Here is a 23724-nt window from a genome sequence, read left to right as displayed (position 1 = left end):
TGACTTCAGTGATTTGTCAGTAATGATTTTAACAGCATTTCTCTATGCTGAGTGTCAGCTGTCAGTGTTGGCATGAAGTTCTGATCACCTGAAGGTCTATGTCCTAATGCACAACCAAAAAGTTTTAATCTACAGTGCTATCCAAACGAAGAAAGGAAAATTCTCCGACTTATTACATGTGAGGATACATTGTTGTTATTGTAGTCTTCAGTCCAGAGACTGGCTTGATGCAGCTCTCCATGCTACTCTATCCTGTGCAAGCTTCTTCATATCCGAGTAACTACCACAACCTACACCCTCCTGAATCTGTTTAGTGTATTCATGCCTTTGTCTTCCACTATGATTTTTACCCTCCACGCTTCCCCTAAGGAATAAATTGATGATCCCTTGATGCCTCAGAACATGTCCTAAAATCAACCCTTCTTCCAGTCAAGTTATGCTACAAATTCCTCTTCTCCCCAATTTATTCAGTGCCTCCTCATTAGTTACATGATCCACCCATCTAATCTTCAGCAGTCTTGTGTAGTACCACATTTTGAAAGCTTCTATTGTCTTCTTGTCTAAACTATTTATCATCCACGTTTCACTTCTACACATGACTACACTCCATACAAATACTTTCAGGAAAAACTTCCTGACACTTAAATCTATACTCGATGTTAATAAATTTCTCTCCTTCAGAAACGCTTACCTTGCCACTGCCAGTCTACATTTTATATTCTCTCTACTTTGACCATCATCAGTTATTTTGCTCCCCAAATAGCAAAACTCCTTTACTACTTTAAGTGTCTAATTTCCTAATCTAATTCCCTCAGCATCAGCTGATTTAATTCAACTACATTCCATTATCCTAGTTTTGCTTTTGCTTATGTTCATCTTATATCTACCTTTCAAGACCCTGCCCATTCCATTCAACTGCCCTTGCAGGTCCTTTGCTCTATCTGACAGAATTACAATGTCTTTAGCAAACCTCAAAGTTTTTATTTCTCCACCATAAATTTTAATTCAAACTGAAAATTTTTCTTTTGCTTCCTTTAATGCTTGCTCAATATACAGATTGAATAACATCGGAGATAGGCTACAACCCTGTCTCACTCCGTTCTCAACCACTGCTTCCCTTTTGTGCCCCTCAACTCATAACTGCCATCTGGTTTCTGTACAAATTGTAAATAGCCTGTTGCTCCCCGTATTTTACCCCAGCCATGTTCATAATTTGAAAGACAGTATTCCATTCAACATTGTCAAAAGCTTACTCTAAGTCTACAAATACTATAAACGTAGATTTGCCTTTCCTGAATCTATCTTCTACAATAAGTTGTAGGTTCAGTATTGCCTCACGTGTTCCAACATTTCTATGGAATCCAAATTAATCTTCCTCTAGATTGGCTTCCACCAGTTTTTACATTCATCTGTGAAGAATCCATGTTAGTATTTTGCAGCTGTGACTTATTAAACTGGTAGTTAGGTAATTTTAACACCTGTCAATACTTGCTTTCTTTGGAATTGGAATTATTATATTCTTCTTGAAGTCTGAGGGTATTTCAGCTGTCACATGCATCTTGCTCAGCAGATGGTAGAGTTTTGTCATGGCTGGTTCTCTCAAGGCTATCAGTAGTTCTAATGGACTGTTGTCTACTCCGAGGCCTTGTTTTGACTTAGGTCTTTCAGTGCTACACGCAGTATCATATCTACCATTTCATTTTCCTCCACATCCTCTTCCATTTTCATAATATTTCCCTCAAGTACTTTGCCTTGTATAGAGCCTCTATATACTCCTTCCACCTTTCTGCCTTCCCTTCTTTGCTTAGAAATGGTTTTCCATCTGAGCTCCTGATATTCATATAAGTGGTTCTCTTTTCTCCAAAGGTCTCTTTAATTTTCCTGTAGGCAGTATGTATCTTACCCCTAGTGACATATGTCTGTACATCCTTACATTTGTCCTCTGGCCAACCCTGCTTAGCCATTTTGCACTTCATGTCAATCTCATTATTGAGTGTTTGTATTTCTTTTTGCCTGCTTCATTTACTGCATTTTTATATTTTCTCCTTTCATCAATTAAATTCAATATCACTTCTGTTACCCACAGATTTCTACTAGCCCTCACCTTTTTACCTACTCGATCCTCTGCTGCCTTCACTATTTCATCTCACAAAGCTACCCCTCCTTCTTCTACTGTATTTCTTTACCCCATTCTTGTCAATCATTCCCTAATGCTCTCTCCGAAACTACCTATAACCTCTGGTTCAAGAATTTTAATAAATTTTTATCCTGCAACTGTTTTGGCTGTCATCATTTACCGTGAAGAATTTCAACAGTTGCTGTTTCAGCCATGTTTAAAATCTTGAAATATATACCTGCCCAGGTTTCAAAGGCTGTTTCGAAATACATGGACATCTCATTTAAAATCTTGAAAACAGGTGTATTTTACTTCTGATGAAGGTATATTTCGATATACTGAAACCATGGTCAAGAATTATAATAAATCTTTATCCTGCAACTGTTTTGGCTGTCATCATTTACCGTGAAGACCTCTGGTTCTTTCAGTTTATCCAGATCCAGTCTACTTAAATTCCCACCATTTTTCAATGCCTTCAGTTTTAATCTACAGTTCATACGGATACATAGGTTCATATAATCAGTCAAATAAACCCAGCAAAAGATAGAAAATGGATGAAAGTATTGGATGAATTCAAGAGTTAAAACACTGTTCCTAGATTAAACAAATAGTGAGGTACCTTATCTACTACATACAGCTAGCGAAATGACTATGATGGAAAAATCAGAGTAATTTGAACTCTTCTCATGCACCATCCTATATTGGAACAGAAATAGAGCTAAATCATAGGTCTACCCTCTGGCATGCTGTAAGGTGACTTACAGACAATAAATACATTACACTACTAAGAAAAACAGAGAATGCAACTAAGTTAGGTCATAAACATTTCTGGCTTCATATATGTGAATCCTTTAAGAAATGAAGTGAATTTTTAGAAAGTTAGCATCATTTTAACCACAGATAGAAGACAAAAGTGAAGAAGAAGACGACAGAGAAAGAGAGAGAATGACAGAGGCAGCAAGTAAGTTTCAGTTCAAGATGTTATATAGTGAAACTGCTTCATAGTGTATAAAAGCAAATCTAGAGTTTTGAAACCCTTTCATATTTATTTTACACCCATGCAGTACTGCATTGTGGTCACCTGCTTCAGCATACTGCCATAGTAATCTTCTAAGCAGTTTTTAAGAACACTTTTCTCAACACCTTCTGTCCAGTGTGTTTGAGAACCAGCAATAACTACTTGACCAGGCCACTCAAGAACCCATTGATTGCGATCCTTTTCATTAATTTCCTTCAGGGAAGCTCCCAGAGTTAAGCGGACTGTGTTCTTCATAATTTCTTCAACCTTTGAAAAGAGTTAAGCAAATGAGAATTGTCATGTCATACACTATACTAGCAAATTATTTTTGTATACATGAATGTAGAATAGTAGGAAAACATGGAGAGGATGAACATAATGACAATGGGGAACGATTGATTGCAATTTGTGAACAATTTGATCTAAAAATTACCAACACATTTTTCAAACATAAGAACATCCATAAATATACTTGGCAACAGAACACTAAAGAATTTTGTTCTATAATAGATTATATTATCATTAGGCAAATAAGTAGTTTCAAGGCAGTAGACATCAGATCTTATAGAGGAGCCCAGTGTGGATCAGACCACTATCTAGTAAAAATGAAGTCTTCCTGGCCATGGAAGAATGCAAGGAATGATACAAGTAATATAAATAAAACGAACCAAACTGAGAAAGATGAAAATTTACCTTTTAATATTGACAGCCTACAAGACGAAATTATCAGAACACTCTTTGCGGCCAGGATGGAAAGGAAACTGGTTGAATCATTTGAAGGAAGTACTGAGGAAATATATGACTATATAAAAACTAATGTGAAAATCATAGCAACAGAGGTGTTGGGTAAAAAAGGTGGCAACCACAACCGTGCAGCAGAGTGATGGTCAGAGGAACTAGAGGCCCTCGTTAGAGAAAAACGAAATGCGTTCCTTCAGTGGTTGACTGATAAATCAGAAGAAACAAGATCAATATACAAGGAAAAGAAGAATAAAGTCATGAAAAAAATATTGATGGCAAAAAATGAAGCATGGGAAAGAACATGTGCCAAGGTGAATAGCAAATTAGGATTTGGGAGAGCAAAAGAAGCATGGTCAGAATTAAAAGGGCTTCGACAGGATACAACAAGCAAAACTAATCTCCAACTGATAACACAAAAGGAATGGGAAAAGTATTTCCAAAAATTATTAAATGAGGACAGAGAAGAATATCTAGAAGAAGGAACAGCTGAAGAAAAAGGACATGAAGTTGATGAGATCCAGATTTTAGAAAGTGGAGTACTTCAGGCGTTGAGAACAGGAAAGAATGGTAAATCACCGGGACCAGGCAATATCAATCTGGAGGTGACAATCTGGGGGTGACAAAATTCTGAAACGGATAACACAGCTCTTCAACAAAATGATACATGGAGATTCAGTACCCAACGAGATGAAGCTAGGTTACATTAATACAATATTTAAGAAAGAGGATCGCAAAATTTGTTCAAACTATCGAGGAATTTGTGTTACAAACACATTAACGAGAATTTTTGCGAAAGTAATTAAAAACAAACTGGAAAAAAAATTTTAGAACCCAAGAAGAACAATGTGGATTCACGGCTGGGAGATCATGTGTAGACCATATTTTCACATTAAGACAGATTTTGGAGAAACATAGGGAAAAATCAAAAAATATAGGATTAATTTTCATAGATCTAGAAAAAGCGTATGATACTGTTCCAAGAAAATTGCTTTGGAGAGCACTACATATGGCAAACATAAACCCTTCCTTGATTAAAATAATACAACAGATGTATAAAGATAACATTTGCCAAGTGAAAGTTGGTAATAAACTTTCACAGAAATTTAGAACAAGCAAAGGCCTTTTACAGGCTGTCCCATGTCACCATCATTATTTAAAATCTATATAGATATTAGCCTTAGAACATGGTCTCGTAAATGTAACAGTATGGGATTAGAAATAAGAGATGGAGTTTACCTGCATCATTTATTGTTTGCTGATGATCAAGTAGTCGTAGCACAAGATGGGGAGGATGCTAACTATTGCTAACTATATGTGCAATCAACTAGCAGTAGCATACAAAACTTGGGGTTTGAAGATTAATTACCAAAAAACAGAATACATGACTAATGATTCAGATGAGCTATACATTGAAGGAAAGAAAATCGAAAAGATAAACACTTTTTGTTATTTGGGATCCATTTTAGAAATCGAGGGAAAATCAGAGTCAGAAATCAATAAAAGAATTAGTAGCAGACGGAGGGTCATTGGGATGCTTAACTCAGTCTTATGGAGCAGGAATGTAATGAGCAGAACTAAAAAATTAATATACAAATCCATATTAGAGAGTGTAGTTCTGTATGGAACGGAGACCTGGACAATTAACATGAAGCACATTAAAAAATTACAAGCACTAGAGATGGACTTCTGGAGAAGATCGGCAAGAATCTCCGGAAAAGAAAAGGTAACGAACACCGAAATAATAAGGAGAATGGAAATAAAAGAAAGAATATATGATGTTACGGATAGGAAGAAATTACAGTGGTACGGGCATGTACGACGAATGGAGAAAACCAGAATACTAAAATTGATACTGGAGTGGGAACCGGAGGGGAGAAGAAGAAGAGGACAACCAATGACCACCTGGCTCCAAAATGTACAGCACACAATGAGGAGAATGGGCGCAGAGGAAGAGGACACACAAGATCGAAACACCTGGAGGAATATTTTGAAAATATAGTTTAAGAACGTTTATTGTTTGTATTGTAATTTCCAAGTAAATTATTATGTTGGAGAGAAGCCTCTGTACTGAGGAAAGCTCAAAATAATAAAATAAATATATGAATGTGCTCTTATCTTGTAACTATGAAAGATAGATTTATCACGATGGCAGCTAACAAATTAAATGCAATTAATATGGGAAGAGATGTGTTCGAGGTAGAAATGGGTTATCAGTGATGAGTCAGGGGATTTACTTAGGGGTGGACTATAGCTGCACAATACTGATGGGAAGGCAAAGCTGGAACCTTCAGCTAGACATCCTGTACAAGAGAGACATAAGACAAAATGTGACACATCAGAAATGCTGAACCGAATCTAGAAAATGTTTTAAGTGACTAGTAAAATACTACATGAAAGTTCAAAATGCTTACCAAAACCAACAAGCAGTTAAAAAGAGGTTACTAAAAGATATGATAAAATGTTTTAAGAATTTACTGAGAAAATAGAAGAAAAACAACAGGTAACTGAAAGAAAAAATTACCAAAAAATTTGATAAGAAGCCCATTGGTATCAATACAGTGTTAGAAGAAATGATGAGTCAGGTAGGCAAGAGAAGTAACAAGGAACACAGGTGCTAATATCATAGTTGGACTAGCAAGGAAAAACTGTATACACTCAGTCGCAAAACTATTCGGACAGCACGTAATGGCATAAAATTTTGCAGTTTGCTGCATGAACAAATACAGAAATTGCACTTCGTAATGTCATTGGGACTCTGGGTACGATGTCGCAACGTGAAACACGTGTCAAATACGAAGAATTATTGTTGGACATGTGTCTGTTATATAATATTTCCTGAAAACGTCATGGGAAGGTGAAACAAAAGTATTTGGACAAAGGCGGACAACATGAGAGAATAGTTCACTCCGAGACACACAGAGGGTGAAGCGAGTGCAGTGTGTCCGACATTTCCGTGAAACGATAGCGATGATTAGTAAACACGTATCGTGAGCCTGTGCAGGTCAATGATGGGACGCAGAGGGAAGTGTTCTACATTCGAGCAAAGGCAACTTGTCGTTTATCATCACGCGAAGGGGAAAACCTGCAGGGAAATTGCTGCAATAGTGAACATGAAGAAAAGTACAGTTCACGACATTATTTAACGGTTCGAGAAAGAAGACCGATTGGAATTCCGTTGCAGTATAGGATGGCCACGGACATTTTCACAGAGAGATGAATGTGTGGTTGTGCGAAAGGTACAACAGAATCTGAAAATATCTGCCACACGAATTGCAAGTGAGGTAGAGGGAGACCTTGGTATAAAAGTTCATCCCGAAACCGTGCAGAGAGTACTATAACGATCACAGTACCATGGTCGAGTGGCAAGGCGAAAGCCATTCATAAATGCAGTGAACCAGAAGAAACATATGCAGTTTGCGAGGGAATACGCCGAATACGATCAGGCTTGGTGGAATCGGGTGATAGTTTGCGACGAATGTAAATTTACATCATGGTAAAGCGACGGAAAGGCAAACGTGTGGCGAAAGATCAATGAAGAGCTGAATCCCAGGAACCTCAAACCAACAGTAAAGTTTGGAGGTGGGAGCATCATGGTGTGGGGATGCGTGTCCGGCAATGGTGTGGGTGATTTAGTGTTCATTGATGATACGATGAACAAGGAAGCGTATTTGAACATACTGTGAGGACATGACATCTAGGTATTGCGAACAACTTTCATTTTTATCAGGATAATGATCCCAACCATACCGCACATATTGTACAAATGTGTTTGCTCTTCAATTGCCCGAAAGTATTGCACCCCCTTCCCTAATCACCAGACCTTAACCCAAAAGAACATTTGTGGTCTAAATTGAAACAGACCCTCCGTGCGGACAACATCTACACGAAGGAGACCTTGAAAGAGAAACTGTGCCAAGAATGGGCAAATATAGGCCCAGATTTCATGAAAAAACTTGTGGAAAGTATGCCTAGTAGATTGGAGGAGGTATTCAAAATGAGAGGTGAACCCACACGGTATTGACATTTTCGTCGTACAACTTATGAACATTTAATGGACAGTGTCCGAATACTTTTGTAGCAGCAGGGTGTGCAGAATGTTTCATTTTTGTTGTTAATTTTTCTGTTACTTATGTTTTGGAAACGAAATAATACAATAATTCTTTTGTAATTAATGTTGTTACGCATATATATTGCTAATAAATATGTTTGGGTTTCATAGTCAGTGTTTCTCGAGACTCATTGTGAAACTTCCAACTGTCCGAATACTTTTGCGACTGAGTGTACACTGCTTCACAGAAGTCACAATGAAAATACACTGAGGGGGGATGGGGGTGAGGGAGAGAGGGGTGAGAGGAGAGTGAGGGGAAAAAAATATGCACCATGAAGGAATTATGTGAATGGGTCAGAAATTGGTAGATGTGATGCACATGTACAGAAGAAGAGAGTGATTTACTCCAGAGAAAAAGCTTCACAAACTCAACAAGTCAATAATGCACTGGTCCACCTCTGGCCCATATGGAAGCAGTTATTTGGCTTGGCATTGTTAGCTGTTAGATGTACTCCTGAGGAATATAATGCCAAATTCTGTCCACCTGGCATATTAGAACATCAAAATCCTGAGATGGTTGGAGGGTCCTGCCCATAATGCTCCAAACATTCTCCATTGGGAAGAGAGATCTGGCAACCTTGCTGGCCAAGGTAGGATTTGACAAGCATGAAGACAAACTGTAGAAGAAATTTGCTGTGTGCATGTGGACATTATTTTTGCTGAAATGTAAGCCCAGGATGACTTGCCATGAAGGGTATAGAATACGACTGACATACCACTGTTCTGTAAGGGTGCCACAGATGGCAATCAAAGGAGTCCTGCTATGAAAGGAAATGGCAACCCAGACAATCACTCCTGGTTCTTAGACCATATGTCAGGTGACAGTCAGGTTGGTATCCCATAGCTGTCCAGGTAGTCTCCACACATGTCTTAAGCGTGGAAACTCATTGACTGAAGTAGAATTGTCTTCACTGCTGAGTCCCACTTCGAACTGAGTCCCAAGGGCCAATGAAGATGTGTCTTAGCAACACACCAGACAGTGATGTGATGTCAACTTGACTGTTGCCTGCCATATGACCCGATCTGAGGTGCCATTTCTTTTCATACATACTAGGACCTGCATGGTTGTCACCCATGGCCTCCTCACAGCACAGCAGCAAGTCAATCATATTTTATGCCGTTTTGTTGCCCTTCATGGCAAGCCATAATGGGCTCACATTTGAGCAAGATGATCTCACCTGCATATGGTGAGAGTTTCTACTGCTTGTCTTTGTGCTTGCCAAGCTCAATCTTGGCCAGCAAGGTTACCAGATCTCTCCCTAACTGAGAAAATTTGAAGCATTATGGGCAAGGTCCTCCAACCAGCTCAGGATTTTCATGAGGTAACATACCAATGTGCAGTTAATGCAATACCATATGCCTGATGAAATTAGATACAGGAACAAAAAAATGTTAAAAGTTGATGCCACTGGCAGTAATGGAGTATACTGCACCGTGAAATTAAACTCAGATAAAGAAGTGTTGAGAAGGGAGAGAGACAGAGTTGTAGACTGTCTTTGATGTTATTCAACCTGCAAATTGTGCAAGCAACAAAGGAAACAAAAGAGAAATTAGGAAAGACAATTAAAAAGTCCATGGAGGAAAAATAAAAACTTTAAGGATTGGCAATGATACTGTAATCCTGTCAAAGATGGTACAGGGTTTGGAAGAATAGCTGAGGAAAATTAACAGTGTCTTGAAACGAGATTATAAGATAAATATCAAAACAGTAAAACAAGGGTAATGAAATGCAACTGAATTAAAACTATTGATGCTGAGAGACATCGATAAGGAAATGAGAAACTACAAGTGGTAGATCAGTTTTGCTACTCAGGCAGCAAAATAACTGATGATGGCTGAAGTATAGAGGATATAAACTGCATACTGGCAACAGCAAGAAAAGAATTTTTGAAAATATTTTTGAAAATAGGAATTTTTTAACCTCTAATATAAATTTAAGAGCTAGGAAGTCTTTCTCAGGATATTTGTCAAGAGTGTACCCCAATACAGAAGTGAAAACACAACTATAAGCAGTTCAGACAAGAACAGAACATAAGATTTGGAATGTGGTGCTATAGGAGAATGCTGAAGTTTAGATGGGTTGATCAAAAAAAACAAAGAGGAGGTACTGTAACAAATTGTGAAAAATTGAAATTTATGGCTATTTGACTAAAAGAATGGCTCAGTTGATAGAACACATTCTGAGGCTTCAAGGACTTGTCAATTTGATAATGGAAGGAAGTATGGGGGGTGAAGTTCTCAATAAAGTACGCACGTTCAAATTAGTGTTGGTGAAGTTATGCAGATGTGATGAGGCATGCACAGGATAAACTAGCATGGAGAACTGCATCAAACTAGTCTTCAAACTGAAGACCACAAAACAGTGGTATGTATGTATTCGCTGAGTGGACAAGATATGGTGTGTGTTGGAGCAGATCATGCGTGAGCACTGTAAAGCCAGAAAGTGACAGAAGCGAACAATGAGTGAAGAACAATGTAAAACCATTTTTATGTGAATCACATGAAGTGGCTTAATCTAGCCTTGTGATATTTTAACAATACTGATACAAACGGAATGTGATACCCTTTAGCTTTCTTGGATGAAGACAGTTTACTGAAATTATGGAACCTACCAACGAAAATTTGTGTTATAACATTAATAACATCATATGAAACAGCAACAATATTGCCATATCAATTTCCAGATCTTCCATCTTTATCTTGCGAGTACATATGTTAGAGGACACAGCAGAAATGTGAAAAAGTCTTCCAAGGCTCCTTCAACAATAATATGTTTAAATTTTCTTCTTCATCAATATTTCAATTGGTTGCCAGTTCTCTATCTGGATTTACTAGAAGCTAACTTCATGTTTTCATCATAATTAGAGACTCCTGCATTGTGACTCCACTCTTGTCTTCTGTGTTCTATTGTTCTCCTAAATGACCTTTCTTTGCCAATTCTTTGCAGGACTTTCTGGTTGGTGGTTATGTCTGGCCACTTTCATCTTTAACAGGCATCACCATCACCATACATCAAATGTTTCAAGACATTTCATTTCATTTTTGAACATTATTTATGTTTCAAAGGCATAACCCGCTCATCTTTTTCTTCACTTCAATATTCATGTTGTTAGAATAAAGCATTTCTTTTATTAAGGAACACTGCTTTTGCATCTCTAACTCTCTGTTTATATCTTCTATGTTTTTTATATCTCCAGTTACCTTGCTTTCCAAGTATTTGTATGATATTGTTTCATTTTATTTGCTCTAATTTTAATGTTTACTACTTGTGATTCCTTGAAGCACAAGTATTTCTGTGTTTTTTCAGCTGATTTTCATTTTCTACTCATCACTTAGTACTGTATCTGTGTAGATTTGTTTCATCTGAAGCTATCATAGTTACAGCACCCAAAGACCTAAACATCTGTATTCTTTCTCCATTTATTCTGATACTTGTACGGTATTTTTTGCATACAATTACTGCATGTTCTATGTGCATGTTGAATAGTGATGAAAACAGACTGCAGCTTTGCCTAATTCATTTAAGAATTTACTGATTTTTGTGTGCTTTTTATCTTTACTACCAATTTTTTGTTATCTATGTAGTTCTTCTATCTCTATAGTTGTGTTGCCATGCGTTGTGCGTGGACGAGACTCTTGATACATTATGGCTTGGATGTCAGAGCATTTGTGGTTTGGACACTGAGTGGAGTGATGCTTCGGTGAAAAGTAACAAAGGAAAGCATCACTGGGTTGTGGTATGGGAGAAGAGCTGTTATGCAAAATCAGTAAAGTAATGCTTTAGAGCAGGGGCGGGCAACCGTTGCATGCGGCTCATGAACGCACAGTGATGCACGTGTGCTGCTCGCGTGCAGTCGTCAACTAGGGCGGTGGTGACAACCGGCAGGTTGCGGGTAGTACCTGGCTAAACTGCGGACGTCGATGCGAAGCGACCACTACGTAGTGGACGTTGTATTTCATCATGTCTCTCATCTAAATGATTTAACACTTTATGGAGCACTGTTTTCAATTTCTCAGGACGACAACAATGATAGCCCAGCAGTAAGTGCAAGTTATAAGATTGCGCTTAATATAGCGAGAACTGGAAAACCACTTGCTGAAGGTGAGTTTATAAAGGAGCGCATCAATGACGCTGCTGATTTACTTTTCCCACTGAATACAAATCAGTTTCCAGCTATCACTCTTTCTCGGCGCCATGTAAGTGCCATGGCAGGTGACGTTCACCGTCAATTAAGTAGTGCAGTGCAGGAGTTTATTGCATTTTCCATCGCACTTGATGAGTCCATATATATTTTAGACACCGCGGAATTAGTGATTTATGTCTGCGGCGTGGACACTGTTCTTCACATAGCAGAGGATTTTTTAGATATGATATCTTTAAAAAGCACGACCACCGGCACGGACATCCTAAAAGCCGTTGAAGAAGCTGTCGATTCAGCTGGCTTAAACTGGGAACGTTTAGTGTCAGTGACAACAGACGGAGCACCTGGAATGAAAGGGGAACAAATGGGATTTGTTGGATTACTAAGAGAAAAGCCTCAGCGTACAGAAGAATCACTGTGCAGCATCCTCTGCATTTTGCACCAAGAAGTACTCTGTGCAAAAGCAGCAAAACTGGGGGACGTCATGCACACCGCGGAATTAGTGATTTATGTCTGCGGCGTGGACACTGTTCTTCACATAGCAGAGGATTTTTTAGATATGATATCTTTAAAAAGCACGACCACCGGCACGGACATCCTAAAAGCCGTTGAAGAAGCTGTCGATTCAGCTGGCTTAAACTGGGAACGTTTAGTGTCAGTGACAACAGACGGAGCACCTGGAATGAAAGGGGAACAAATGGGATTTGTTGGATTACTAAGAGAAAAGCCTCAGCGTACAGAAGAATCACTGTGCAGCATCCTCTGCATTTTGCACCAAGAAGTACTCTGTGCAAAAGCAGCAAAACTGGGGGACGTCATGCAAGTGGTTATTTGGGCAGTTAATTATTTGAGATCCCACGGGATTACACATAGTGTCACACATATTTAGATGAAATTGGGAATGAGTACGGTGACATACAATACCACAGTGAAGGCCATTGGCTTGGCCTCGGTAATGTACTCAAAAGAGCTTTTGAGCTGAGAATACCAATAAATCAGTTTTTAAAGGACAAAGGAAGGTACGATCCAAAGTTAGAAGATCCAGAGTGGGTTGCTGACCTTGCATTTTTAGTGGACATTACCGGACACATGAGTGCATTGAACACAAGTTTGCAAGGAGAAAATCAGCTAATTTGTGAAATGGCTGAAAAGGTGCAAGCTTTCACTAGCAAGCTTGAGCTGTGGGAATGACAGCTCTCATCAGGGAATGCACTGCATTTCCCTACTCTGTCTACTGTGCGAGAACAGAATTGCAAAGAATATGTTTCCATACTTAGTGCAATAAAAGAGGAATTTCTCAGGCGATTTGAGGATATATCATATTTATCCCAAGTTTTGAATGGTTATCGAGACCATTTGCTGTTTCTGTAGATGATATTCATCCCAATTTACAAATGGAATTAATAGATCTACAGTGTAATTCTCGTCTGAGAGGCAAGTTCCTTTTGGCAAGATGTGTAATAGACTCTTATCAAGACTTTCCACAGCAAGAGTTTCCTCGTCTCCATCATGAAGCCGCGAAGATAATATTAATGTTTGGTTCGACATACTTTTGTGGGAGATTTTTTTCTGTTATGAAAATGAATAAGTCTCGGTTAAAAGCAACCATCAGTGATGAAAATTAGCATAACTGTTTGTGTTTGTCTGTGTGTAGAAATTTTGTTCCAGAGATTAAACGTATTGTAAACTCCACCTGTGATAATTAAATAAAACGTATCGTAGGTAATAGGTACTCTTTCAAAGCATGATTTCTTTCTAGCACTCTTACCAACCTTATACCTTCATTCAATAAAGCAAGCTAGGAAACAAAACGCATTACAGAGGACGGAGTGGGAGACGGTATGGTGGGGAGGGGAGAGAAGCGGGTGGCCAGCTTGCCCCTGTGTGCACGCAGAACACCTGTTAACTGCACAAGAGCAAGAGCACCGCACACGTACAGGATTCCTGCCTGCCCCTGCTTTAGAGAAAAGTAACAACAGAAAGCATCACTGGGTTGTGGAATGGAAGAAAGTCTGTTATGCAAAATCAAACATGGGAAGTGCAGGTTGGAATATCACCAACATTATGAAAAGGACAGATTGATACTCACCATGTCGTCCTTATGGTGCACAGCAATCAATCCTTTTCATAATACTGTTGATATTACAACTTGGACTTTGCATTGTTTGATCAGGCCCTGTATGGCTTTTATGGTGAATGTGTCAATGGACACACTTTAATCTGTTGAAGAATATGATCTTTCAGCAATGAGATGATAGATGCAAAATAATAACAATAATACTATCATGAAGCAGTTTTAACAAAGGATGCTACATGCAAGTGAAGCAACCTAACAAAAAAATAATGTGCAAGTAAAAACAATAAATCGTACAAGCAGGGCTGCTAGTTGATTGGATGGCAGTATATGAAAAGAAAAACAGAATCCCTCCCATTCTATGCTTATTTATGGAGGTTACCTATTACATAGCATGTACATCTATCAAAATGCATTTTATTAAAAGCAAGTTGCATCACAAGAGACTTAAACAGTGGACCCTATCCATACTTCTAAATTGTCTACTAGTCTGGAAACCAAACTATCATACCACACACATTAGACAAATTGCCGCACGGTATAAATGTACATAAGTGGGGGTAGTAGCAGTTATTTTGATTAAGGAAGTATCATATGCAATTAATTTAACAAACTTAAAAATATAAGAGGAAAGTATAACACATATTTGCAACACAACATACACAATAGAAATACTGGAATGGATTTTCACTCTGCAGTGCAGTTTGTACTGCTTTGGAACTTCCTGCTAGAAAAAAAAACTGTGTGCTGAACCAGGACTTGAACCTGGGGTCTTATGTCTTTCACGGTGTTTATGTCTCTGTTTAAAGCATGATGGTGCACACACAGATATGCTGGATGCATAGGAGATGAAATATTGGCAGAAGTGGGAGGATTGAGAGTTGTGCTTGGATTGCTTATATGCTAGAGCTCTTAACCACAGAAGCAAAGGTCACAGGTTGAAGTCCCAGTCTGGCATACATATCTGATCTGCTAGACAGTTTTAGCAGAAATACTGTCTGATTTACAGTAACATCCTCTACAGACAGGTTTATGAAACAACATGAGACTGAAAGAAATACAAAAATTTTCTTGGAAAAATAGTGGGAATTAAAATTTCAGCAACACACTTTTATGTTCAGATAATTTCTGAATGAAGTAATGAATCAGACCAATCAAACATAATGTCTTCTGAGACAGACAGTAATGTCCTAAAAATGCTATGTACATATGACCCATGGCAGAAGGCAAAAACAACCACTGTGAAGCGCTAATGCATCCAATCATTACACACACACACACACACACACACGGCTAATTTGTCTGGGTAAGAGATGGATAGTAAAAACAAATTTCACATATCTGTACTATAAAATATGGAGAAGTATTCAAATATAATTATATATGTAATAATATGCTTACTTTCAGCAACCAATCTTCCACATTCCCCACTGGATACATAAATGGGTTAAGCTCAACACTCTCACCTTCTGCTGAGAACATGGTGGTAATTCGAAGATCGTCCTCAAATTTCAGCTGAAAAGTAAACAAATAAAACAATAAATAAATAAAAATCATAGTCAAGTTTTAACCAAGATAACATATTTATATACCAAGTTTTGTCTTTCAAACAGTGGTAAATCCAGGAGGGAGTAACAATGATATCATAAAAGGATAGATTGCTACTCAACTTATAGAGGACATGTTGGGTTGCAGACAAGTGAAATAAAAAGATTCCTATAAATTTAACTTTCAGTCAAAAGGACTTCTTCCGATATAGAAAACACACACACATTCATGCAACCACAACTCACACACACATGACCATGCCTCAGGCCTCTGAGGATGGACTAATGTCTTGTCATTCATGACACATTGACAAAATTAATTTAAACTATTCCAGTTCATTAGTTTTTGTGTTTTGTTGCAGCAAGCAAATGCTACAGTAACTTCCCTTTTCCTTTAGATTCAATCAATAAGTTGCCTTCTTGGTGCTACTTAATCTCAATAAACATAGGAAGTAACTGTATTCTAAATGAATGGGGACATGCCAATAACAATAATAATAATATACAGCAAGTCCACCACTGCTGGTCCCAAGCCCAAGGCCTTATCTTGCAAGTGATGAGGAAGGAGGAGGCGAGGAGTAACACCTCATTAAAAAATAATAATAATAAATAAAAAAAAACTGGATCCATCTGGCTCCAGATGGTAGCACCCTATGAGGGTCCCTGCCTACATTGCAGGTGAAACCCAGTTAACAGTCTCAAAGATGGATGAGGAATCCTAGCTCCCAATGGCAGAGAAAGAGCAGAACAACCCAACAGAGGGAGGGGGGGTGGGGGGAACACAAGCCAATTTTTTAAAACCTTTTTTTTACTTTGACAGCTGATCTTTATAGATTTTTATGAGCTGAATCCAAATCTAGTCTTAGTTTTTTGTATCACCCATAGTTTTCGAGCAATATGCTTTTTATTATATAGTATAAAAATCCTATGCTATACAGTAAATGGGGAAATTAATGAACCACTTTGTTACAACATAAGCATGGTTTGTATTTACAGTAAGCTACTTAAAACAATGATACGCATTAGTAGAGGTTTCACTTGTCAGCTGGAATTGGTTTGTATTTTCTTTCTCTTTTTCCTTTGAAGATTCTTGTGTTGCTTTTTCTATGATGAGTCCCTTGCTGAACTTCTCAGTGAAGTGGCCAACAGTAGTCCCCCATCATGTTGGTGTTCAGTGGCCTTGGTAGCATTTTTCCATCACTTTAATGTCCTGGTGAAAATGCTCTTCTCGCTCCTCACTAACATCTCCCATATTGTCTGGAAAGTAATCAAGGTGACTGTTCAAAAAGTGAACTTTCAGACTCGTGAAAAATCCTAAAGTTTTAAACTTCTTTAACATTGTAGCTATAATAGAAACATATTCTGGGTCTTTTTCATGTCCTAAGAAATTTGTAATGACTTGCTTGAATAATACCCATACTTCTTTCTCATTCAAGGTCATTGTGGATTCAAAGTTAACATCAAACATCAATTTTCTGATGTCAGGTCCGACAAAGACGCCTTCTTTAAGTTTAGCTTCTGAAAAGTGTGGAAACTTTTGGCAGCAATGCTTAAAACATGGCCCATCTTTAGGCAAACCCTTTAGAAACTGTTTCATTAGGCATAACTTTATAAGCAGAGGTGGTAGGAGTACGGTTTTTGGATCTACAAGGTTCTCGCATAGAATGTTCTTCTCACCAGGTTTTAAAGACTGCCTCACAGGCCAGTTCTCTCTGCACCAATATTGATCCCTAGTCCTACTGTCCCATTCACACAAGAAACATGGAAATTTGGTAAAGCCACCTTGCTGACCAAGGAGCATAAATGTTACTTTTAGATCACCACATATCATCCAACCAAGAGCAAAATAGCCTATTTTATTTAGCACTATTTCTAGGTTTTCATAGCTTTCTTTCATATGTACAAAATGTCCAACAGGTATAAATACATACATGTTACCATTGTGTAATAAAACAGCCTGTAAACTAGTTTTGGATGGATCAATAAACAGCCTCCAGTCTTCCTTTTTGTATTCAATACCAAACTCATTCATCAGACCGGGAATGACTCAGCAGTACACTAAATCACCTTCTTGTTGAAAAAACTTGGAAAATTGCTGCTCTCTCTTTCTACACGTGTATGTGGTGGTTCCAATAAGTTCTTTTCTTTTAATCTAGAGCCAAGCAATTCAGCTTTTTCTTTTGTTAAGCCCAGATCCCTAACCAAATATTTAATATCAGTCTCAGTAAACAATTTCGGCTCTAGACTTTCTGTATTACAATGGAATTCATCATTATCGGTTCATCTAAATCACATTGTACATCAGAAAATGCTTCTGTTGGAATAGAATTTAAATCATCTGGTGGTTCAGGAACCACCTGATCTACACCATGCCCTACTGGTCAGATGGTGGACAGAAGGTTAGGGTAGCTTATTACCTTCTTGTTTTTCGAATTATGACCAGTAATAACACTCCAAAAGTATCAATCATCAGAATGATTTCTTGGCTCCCTCCATATTATAGGAACAGCAAATCTAAATATCTTTTTCCTCCTTTTTGGACCATTTTCTCAGATTTCAACACACAGGTAACATACCTCATGCGGCACCCAAGATTTATCTTGATCACCAACTTTAGATGCAAAGTATGATAGATAAACCTTTTTCACAAAGTCTGTAATTCTTTGATGTTTTTTAATCACAATTTCACCACAAATATAACACAAACTGTCAGCAGAGTTTTTACAACCATGATTAGACATTGTACTGAGCACATGTACAGGAAACGGGAAAGTGAGGTTAGGTTGACAGTAAACAAAGCACCATCTGTTAACACAAAAATAGAATCGACCTTTTTTTTCCAGTAAATGTTTTTCAGCCGTGCTACCAGCATCATCTACATTCATTACACTATGGGAACGGGATCGGTAATCGGGATATAGAAAACTTAATTCCCATATATGTCATAGCTCGTATATATTTACACTTGACACTGTATCCATACAGAATGAAGTATAACAAAGAACTGACTAAAATAAAGTTTAAGATGGAGGCTCTACAGAGCACATGGAGTTCACAGATGTTAAGTTTCATGGTCAATACGAACTATCGACACCACACAGCCCCCCCCCCCCCCCCCTCCCCGCCCCGCAGTACGGAGTACTACAGATGTAGATGTCCAAGGGTGAGGATGTAAGGGTGAGGATGTGCGGGCGTTGACATCGGTGGAAATTGTGCGTTTAGGCAGGCGCACCACAGGTACTTCCATCTCGAACTAGGTGGGTTGTGCAGGTGGAGCAGCAAGAGGCAGGTCCACTTCATAGGCAGTCAGCCACCGTGGCCGGATGAGACGGCGGCCAGCCTGGGAGTAAGCGGGCAGGGTGGTCGATGGCGTGGTGGAGGCATGTGAGATGTGAGGCTCTTAAGTGGATTGAGTCGTCCGTAGAAATGAAAGCACGTAGAGATGCTCGGTCACACTCGCGCAGGAGTGTGAGGTTGTGTGCAATGTTGATGTGTAAGGGACCATCTGATGGCGGGACCTTGGTATCTGTCAAAAGAATGAACACTCGGTCATCGAACATCTCTATGGAAACGTCATTCACTCGGTGCGGCAGCACGCTGCAGGACAAACTGATAGTAGGTGTGTGTTTCTGATGTTGGAGGTGAGGGTGCGAAACCTGCGCAGGGTGAAACAGGGGGCAAGGTTGGGAAACCAACGAACAGTGGCGAACAGTCTTCAGCAGAAGAGACGTGCGGTGAGGTTTATGGGAGCACGTCTTCAGTCTCGATCAACGATGGATCATCTGAAAAGGATGGATCATCTGCAGAGTCCAACTGCGGCAGTGTGAGACCATCAGGGTCGACGAAAGCCGGTTTCAGGCGATGCAGAAAAACTGTCTGTGTGCAGTGTTCAATCACGATATCAAAAGTCGTGTTTCCCTGCCGCAGGATCTTGTAGGGACCAAGATAATGAGGTTGAAGATGCTGCCTAACCGCATCATCACGCAGCATGACGTGGGAGCAGTCGGAGAGTGCAATGGGAACGTAACTCTTGGGCAGTGAGTGACTGATGGGTGGGTGCAAACGCGTTTGTTGAAAATGCGTGCGCAGTCGGCTAATGAAATCTGGCGAGGGGGGAAGATCCTCGTTAAACTGGGGAAGCATAAGTTCCCCCAGTAGGATAGGATTCTCGCCGAAAACAAATTCGGATATAGTTCCCTGTAGGTCAAATTTATAGGTCGAGTGTAGACCAAGTCGCTCCCACAGGAGATCTTCCGACCAGAGACAATCGTGGCATCGAAGGGCCGTCTTGAGGGAGTGGTGCCATCTCTCCACCAATGCATTGCTTTGTGGGTGATAGGCAGTAGTGTGTATTTTTTCTAATACCACAGATATTGCAGAGGATGGTGAAAAGGGAGGATTCGAACTGTCGACCCAGATCGGTGGTGATTGTGGTCGGGCACCCAAAATGAGCGATCCATGAGCCAATGTTGGGGAGAAGGACAGCCTCAACCCAGCAAGACAAATGGTCTATAGTTGATAAGATATATCTATGGCCCTCCAAAGGACGAAGAGGCCCGATCACATCAACATGTGCATGACAGAATCGTCCTGCGGGAATGTCGAACTTGCCCAGAGATGGGGAGGTGTGGCGGCTGATCTTGTTGGGCTGGCAAGCAATGCAGCTGCATGCCCAGGTTTGACAGTCCTGTTTGATATTCCTCCAAAAAAACGTTCTGTCATGAGATGTGTGGTGGCTCGAATGCCTGGGTTGGCTAGGTTATGCAGGGCGTCGAAAACCTGTTGCCACAGTCCGGGTGGGAGCAAAGGGCATAGGGTGCCGGTCAAAGAATCACACCACACCTTGTTGGAAATGCCAGGAAATTTAGCCTTTATGAAAACAAGTGATGTTTGTGGATCTCATAGGAGAACTTGAGAACCTTCATCAGAAGCTTGGAGGGAGGCCAGATCAGAAAGATCAACAATGAAGGAAACAGCACTGATCCGCGAGAAGAAATCCGCAGCAACGTTATCTGCACTCTTGACATAACGGGTGTATGTTGTGAATTGAGAAACCAGGTCAAAAGTGGCCGTAACGTCGAGGGAGTGGGTCCTCAGGTGGATTGCAGAACGCTTCTGCCAGTGGTTTGTGATCGGTGAGCACGAAAAACGAACATCCCTCTATGTCGGGGCGGAAATGATTGATTGCCTCGTAAACAGCAAGGAGCTCTCTATCGAATGCAGAATATTTTCTCTGAGCCATAGATAGTTTCTTGGAGAAGAAATGAAGGGGAGACACCGTGTCCCCCTTGCGTTGTTGCAACACTGCCCCCACTGCGATGTTGCTGGCATCCATAGTAATGAATAACTCAGCCGAGGGGTCGGGGTGGGCAAGTGTCACAGCATGAGCTAAAGAACTCTTCAGAGCCTCTAAGGCCTCCAGCATCAGAGCAGTCCAAGAGATGGGTTTGATTCCGGAAGTTTGTTTGTCTGATAGCGCATCCGTCAGGGGTGCCTGAACAGGGCAGCGGAAGGCAGATGGTGACGACAGTAATTGGTGGTGCCAAGGAAATGGTGTAGCTCTTTGTAAGTAGCCAGGGGTGGCAGAGACGTTATAGCCTGCACACGAGATTTTGGAGGCTGTATTCCGCCAGCAGAGACAGTGTAACCTAGGAAGGAGATTGACGCCTGGAGCAACTGAAACTTGTCTTTGTTGACCTTGACACCACTGGAGTTCAATGTCTGGAGGACTGTAGACAGATGACTTTCATGTCCCTCCACTGAGCTGCTGAAAACAAGGATGTCGTCCAGATAAACAAAGCAAAACTCGAACTGTCCCAAGATAGAGTCAATGAAACGCTGCCACATTTGGGCCGCATTCTTTAGGCCGAATGGCATGAAGTGCTATTGGAATAAATCGAGCGGCATGATAATAGCCATCGAAGGAATGTCTTAACAGGAATCTGGTGGTTGGCGCATTTACAGTCAATAACACTGAAAATTGTGGCGCCAGATAACATATGAGTGAAGTCATTGAGGTTCGGAACTGGGTCATTGTCCATGATGGTACGAGTGTTTAAGCATCTGTAATTGCTACACATCTTTCGTGTTTGGGGACAAAGTGGATTGGTGACAACCAGTTGCTGTCTGAAGGTTGCAGGATACCTGCTGCCAAAAGTTCATTAATCTGCTGCCGGGCCTAGCGCAACTTGACGTGGTTGAGGAGTCGGACCTTATGCCTAATAGGAGGGCCAGCAGTGGTAACTATCTTGTGTGTCGTTACATCAGTGACGGAAGAAACTGAGAACTGGACATGAGGTTGGTTAATGTCCTGGCACCGAGTCCTCGGACGAGTAGGGCGTGATGAGGAGTAGCCGTTAGCGCGAGTGGAGAAAGGTAGCACGAAAGTAACATGTCTCTTACAGGAGCGCGGCATGCACTTGTATGGAGGGGATGGGTGCGCATGCAGTGCCAAGCGAAGGGGAACGGGCATTGACTGTCTGCTGTTAACCTTGCACTGGACAACCAGCACAGACAAGAGCAGTGCTGGCGTACACGTGGGACCATAATGGCCGCTGGGTCATGTGGCCGGTGAGTGAGAGAGGGGGAATGTTTATCAACATGCGCGGCAGTTGTTCGAGAGGTGGGCGTTTTTGCAACGTGCACACATCCGTAATTAGCACCACTGTTTGAAACACATGGCACTGGATGAGGCGAGTGCGACAGGAGGGATTGGAACTTCACATGCAAGTACAGTTTGTGGACTAACATGGTGAGAGTTCGAGCTAGGCTCGGCCAAGCAATCTTGTTTATGTGGCAGTGCCATGGACTGCAGATGAAGAAGCGAGGTACAAGCCGTGATGAGCTCACTGTAAGTGGATGTGATGCATTGTTTCAGTTTCTAGTTGTCCTGGCGGAGTTGTGTCGCCGAGTCGTATTCTGACAGTAGGTCGGTAACGCAGGTCACAATGTTGCCTACGAGGGCGGAGCACTCGCGTATGATATTGTATGCTGCAGTGGACACAGAGCGTTGGACATAGGGGCGGGTGCACAGTATGTGAGTTTTCGAAGGATGGTGGAGCACTGAACCCTGTATGACGTTCGGAGATAGTTCATAATGAGACAAAAAAATCCATACCGAGGATCAGTTCACCGATGTCGCAATGTAGAACGTCCATGGAAAATGTAGAGAAGGAGATGGGGTCACCGCAATATTTACTGAGCCTGATGTAGGTGACATCGACACGTTGACAGCTCATAGAAGTGACTTCGTCTGTGAAGAAGTGGGTGGAGCCATCGAAATAGGAATGATCGACACGTCAGCACCAGTGTCGACCAGAAAAGCTCGACGTGACGCAGTATCAGTCACATAGAGACGACCGCTCGGCCGGGTGGACGAGTGAACGGAGTGTAATGTAAGAGGACGCCTGTTAGGTTCCCTGCAGGACTCGGCATCTCTTAGTTCCTGTGGTCGGCGTGGCAACCTGCGCTTCTCGGCGTCGTCGCATAACACTTTGTGGTACCAGCAGAAAGGGTGAGCAGGGTGAGGAGAATGTGGAGACTGCGACAGTTGAGGCGGCTTGTCCTCATTGATTTGTTCCAGTAAACAGACCGGTATGTAAAGTGCGTGGGTCATCCTGGAGTGCTCAGACAGTGGAGAGAGTGAGCCGACGCTGCCAGGAGAAGCAGACGAGGTGACAGCGGAGTGAGCCCTGCCTCTGCCGGCCGAAGGTCGGTATGTGGGGGCGGCTGTGCCTACGAACAGTGTGAAATGAACCTGCTGATGTTGCCGCAGTAGCGAATACAACTGGTCAGCGATGCATAGGCAGGAGCCGATGGACTCGAACGAGTGTGGTAACAGATGGATCTTTAGATCGGTAGGTAGTTTGGCATACCACACAGCTAGGTGCTCCTCGTAGAGAATCTTTATTATTAACTCTTGTGGCGAGCAGGAGGTCATTCCATTATAGTCTTCTTTGTAAACTCGTATTTTGGTGCA

At 40.8% G+C, this 23724-nt stretch overlaps 1 protein-coding gene across 1 annotated transcript in view; it reads right to left on the bottom strand.

Moving 5' to 3' along the window:
* Window positions 1-23724, bottom strand: part of LOC126417029 (dynein axonemal heavy chain 1-like) — a gene marked incomplete at its 3' end in the record, with an annotated part of 951942 nt that overhangs the window by 645873 nt on the left and 282345 nt on the right. Inside the window, exons 20-21 of the mRNA XM_050084920.1 lie at window positions 15601-15714; window positions 3198-3401 (exon numbers count right to left, since the gene is read on the bottom strand). Of these exons, the coding sequence (XP_049940877.1) occupies window positions 3198-3401; window positions 15601-15714 (318 nt within the window). The remainder of the gene's footprint in view (window positions 1-3197; window positions 3402-15600; window positions 15715-23724) is intronic.

This window comes from Schistocerca serialis, chromosome 8, assembly GCF_023864345.2.
Source record: "Schistocerca serialis cubense isolate TAMUIC-IGC-003099 chromosome 8, iqSchSeri2.2, whole genome shotgun sequence".
Lineage (NCBI taxonomy): Eukaryota > Metazoa > Arthropoda > Insecta > Orthoptera > Acrididae > Schistocerca > Schistocerca serialis.
The sequence above is the reverse complement of the archived record's forward strand: the minus strand, read 5'-3'. Positions and strand labels throughout refer to the sequence as shown.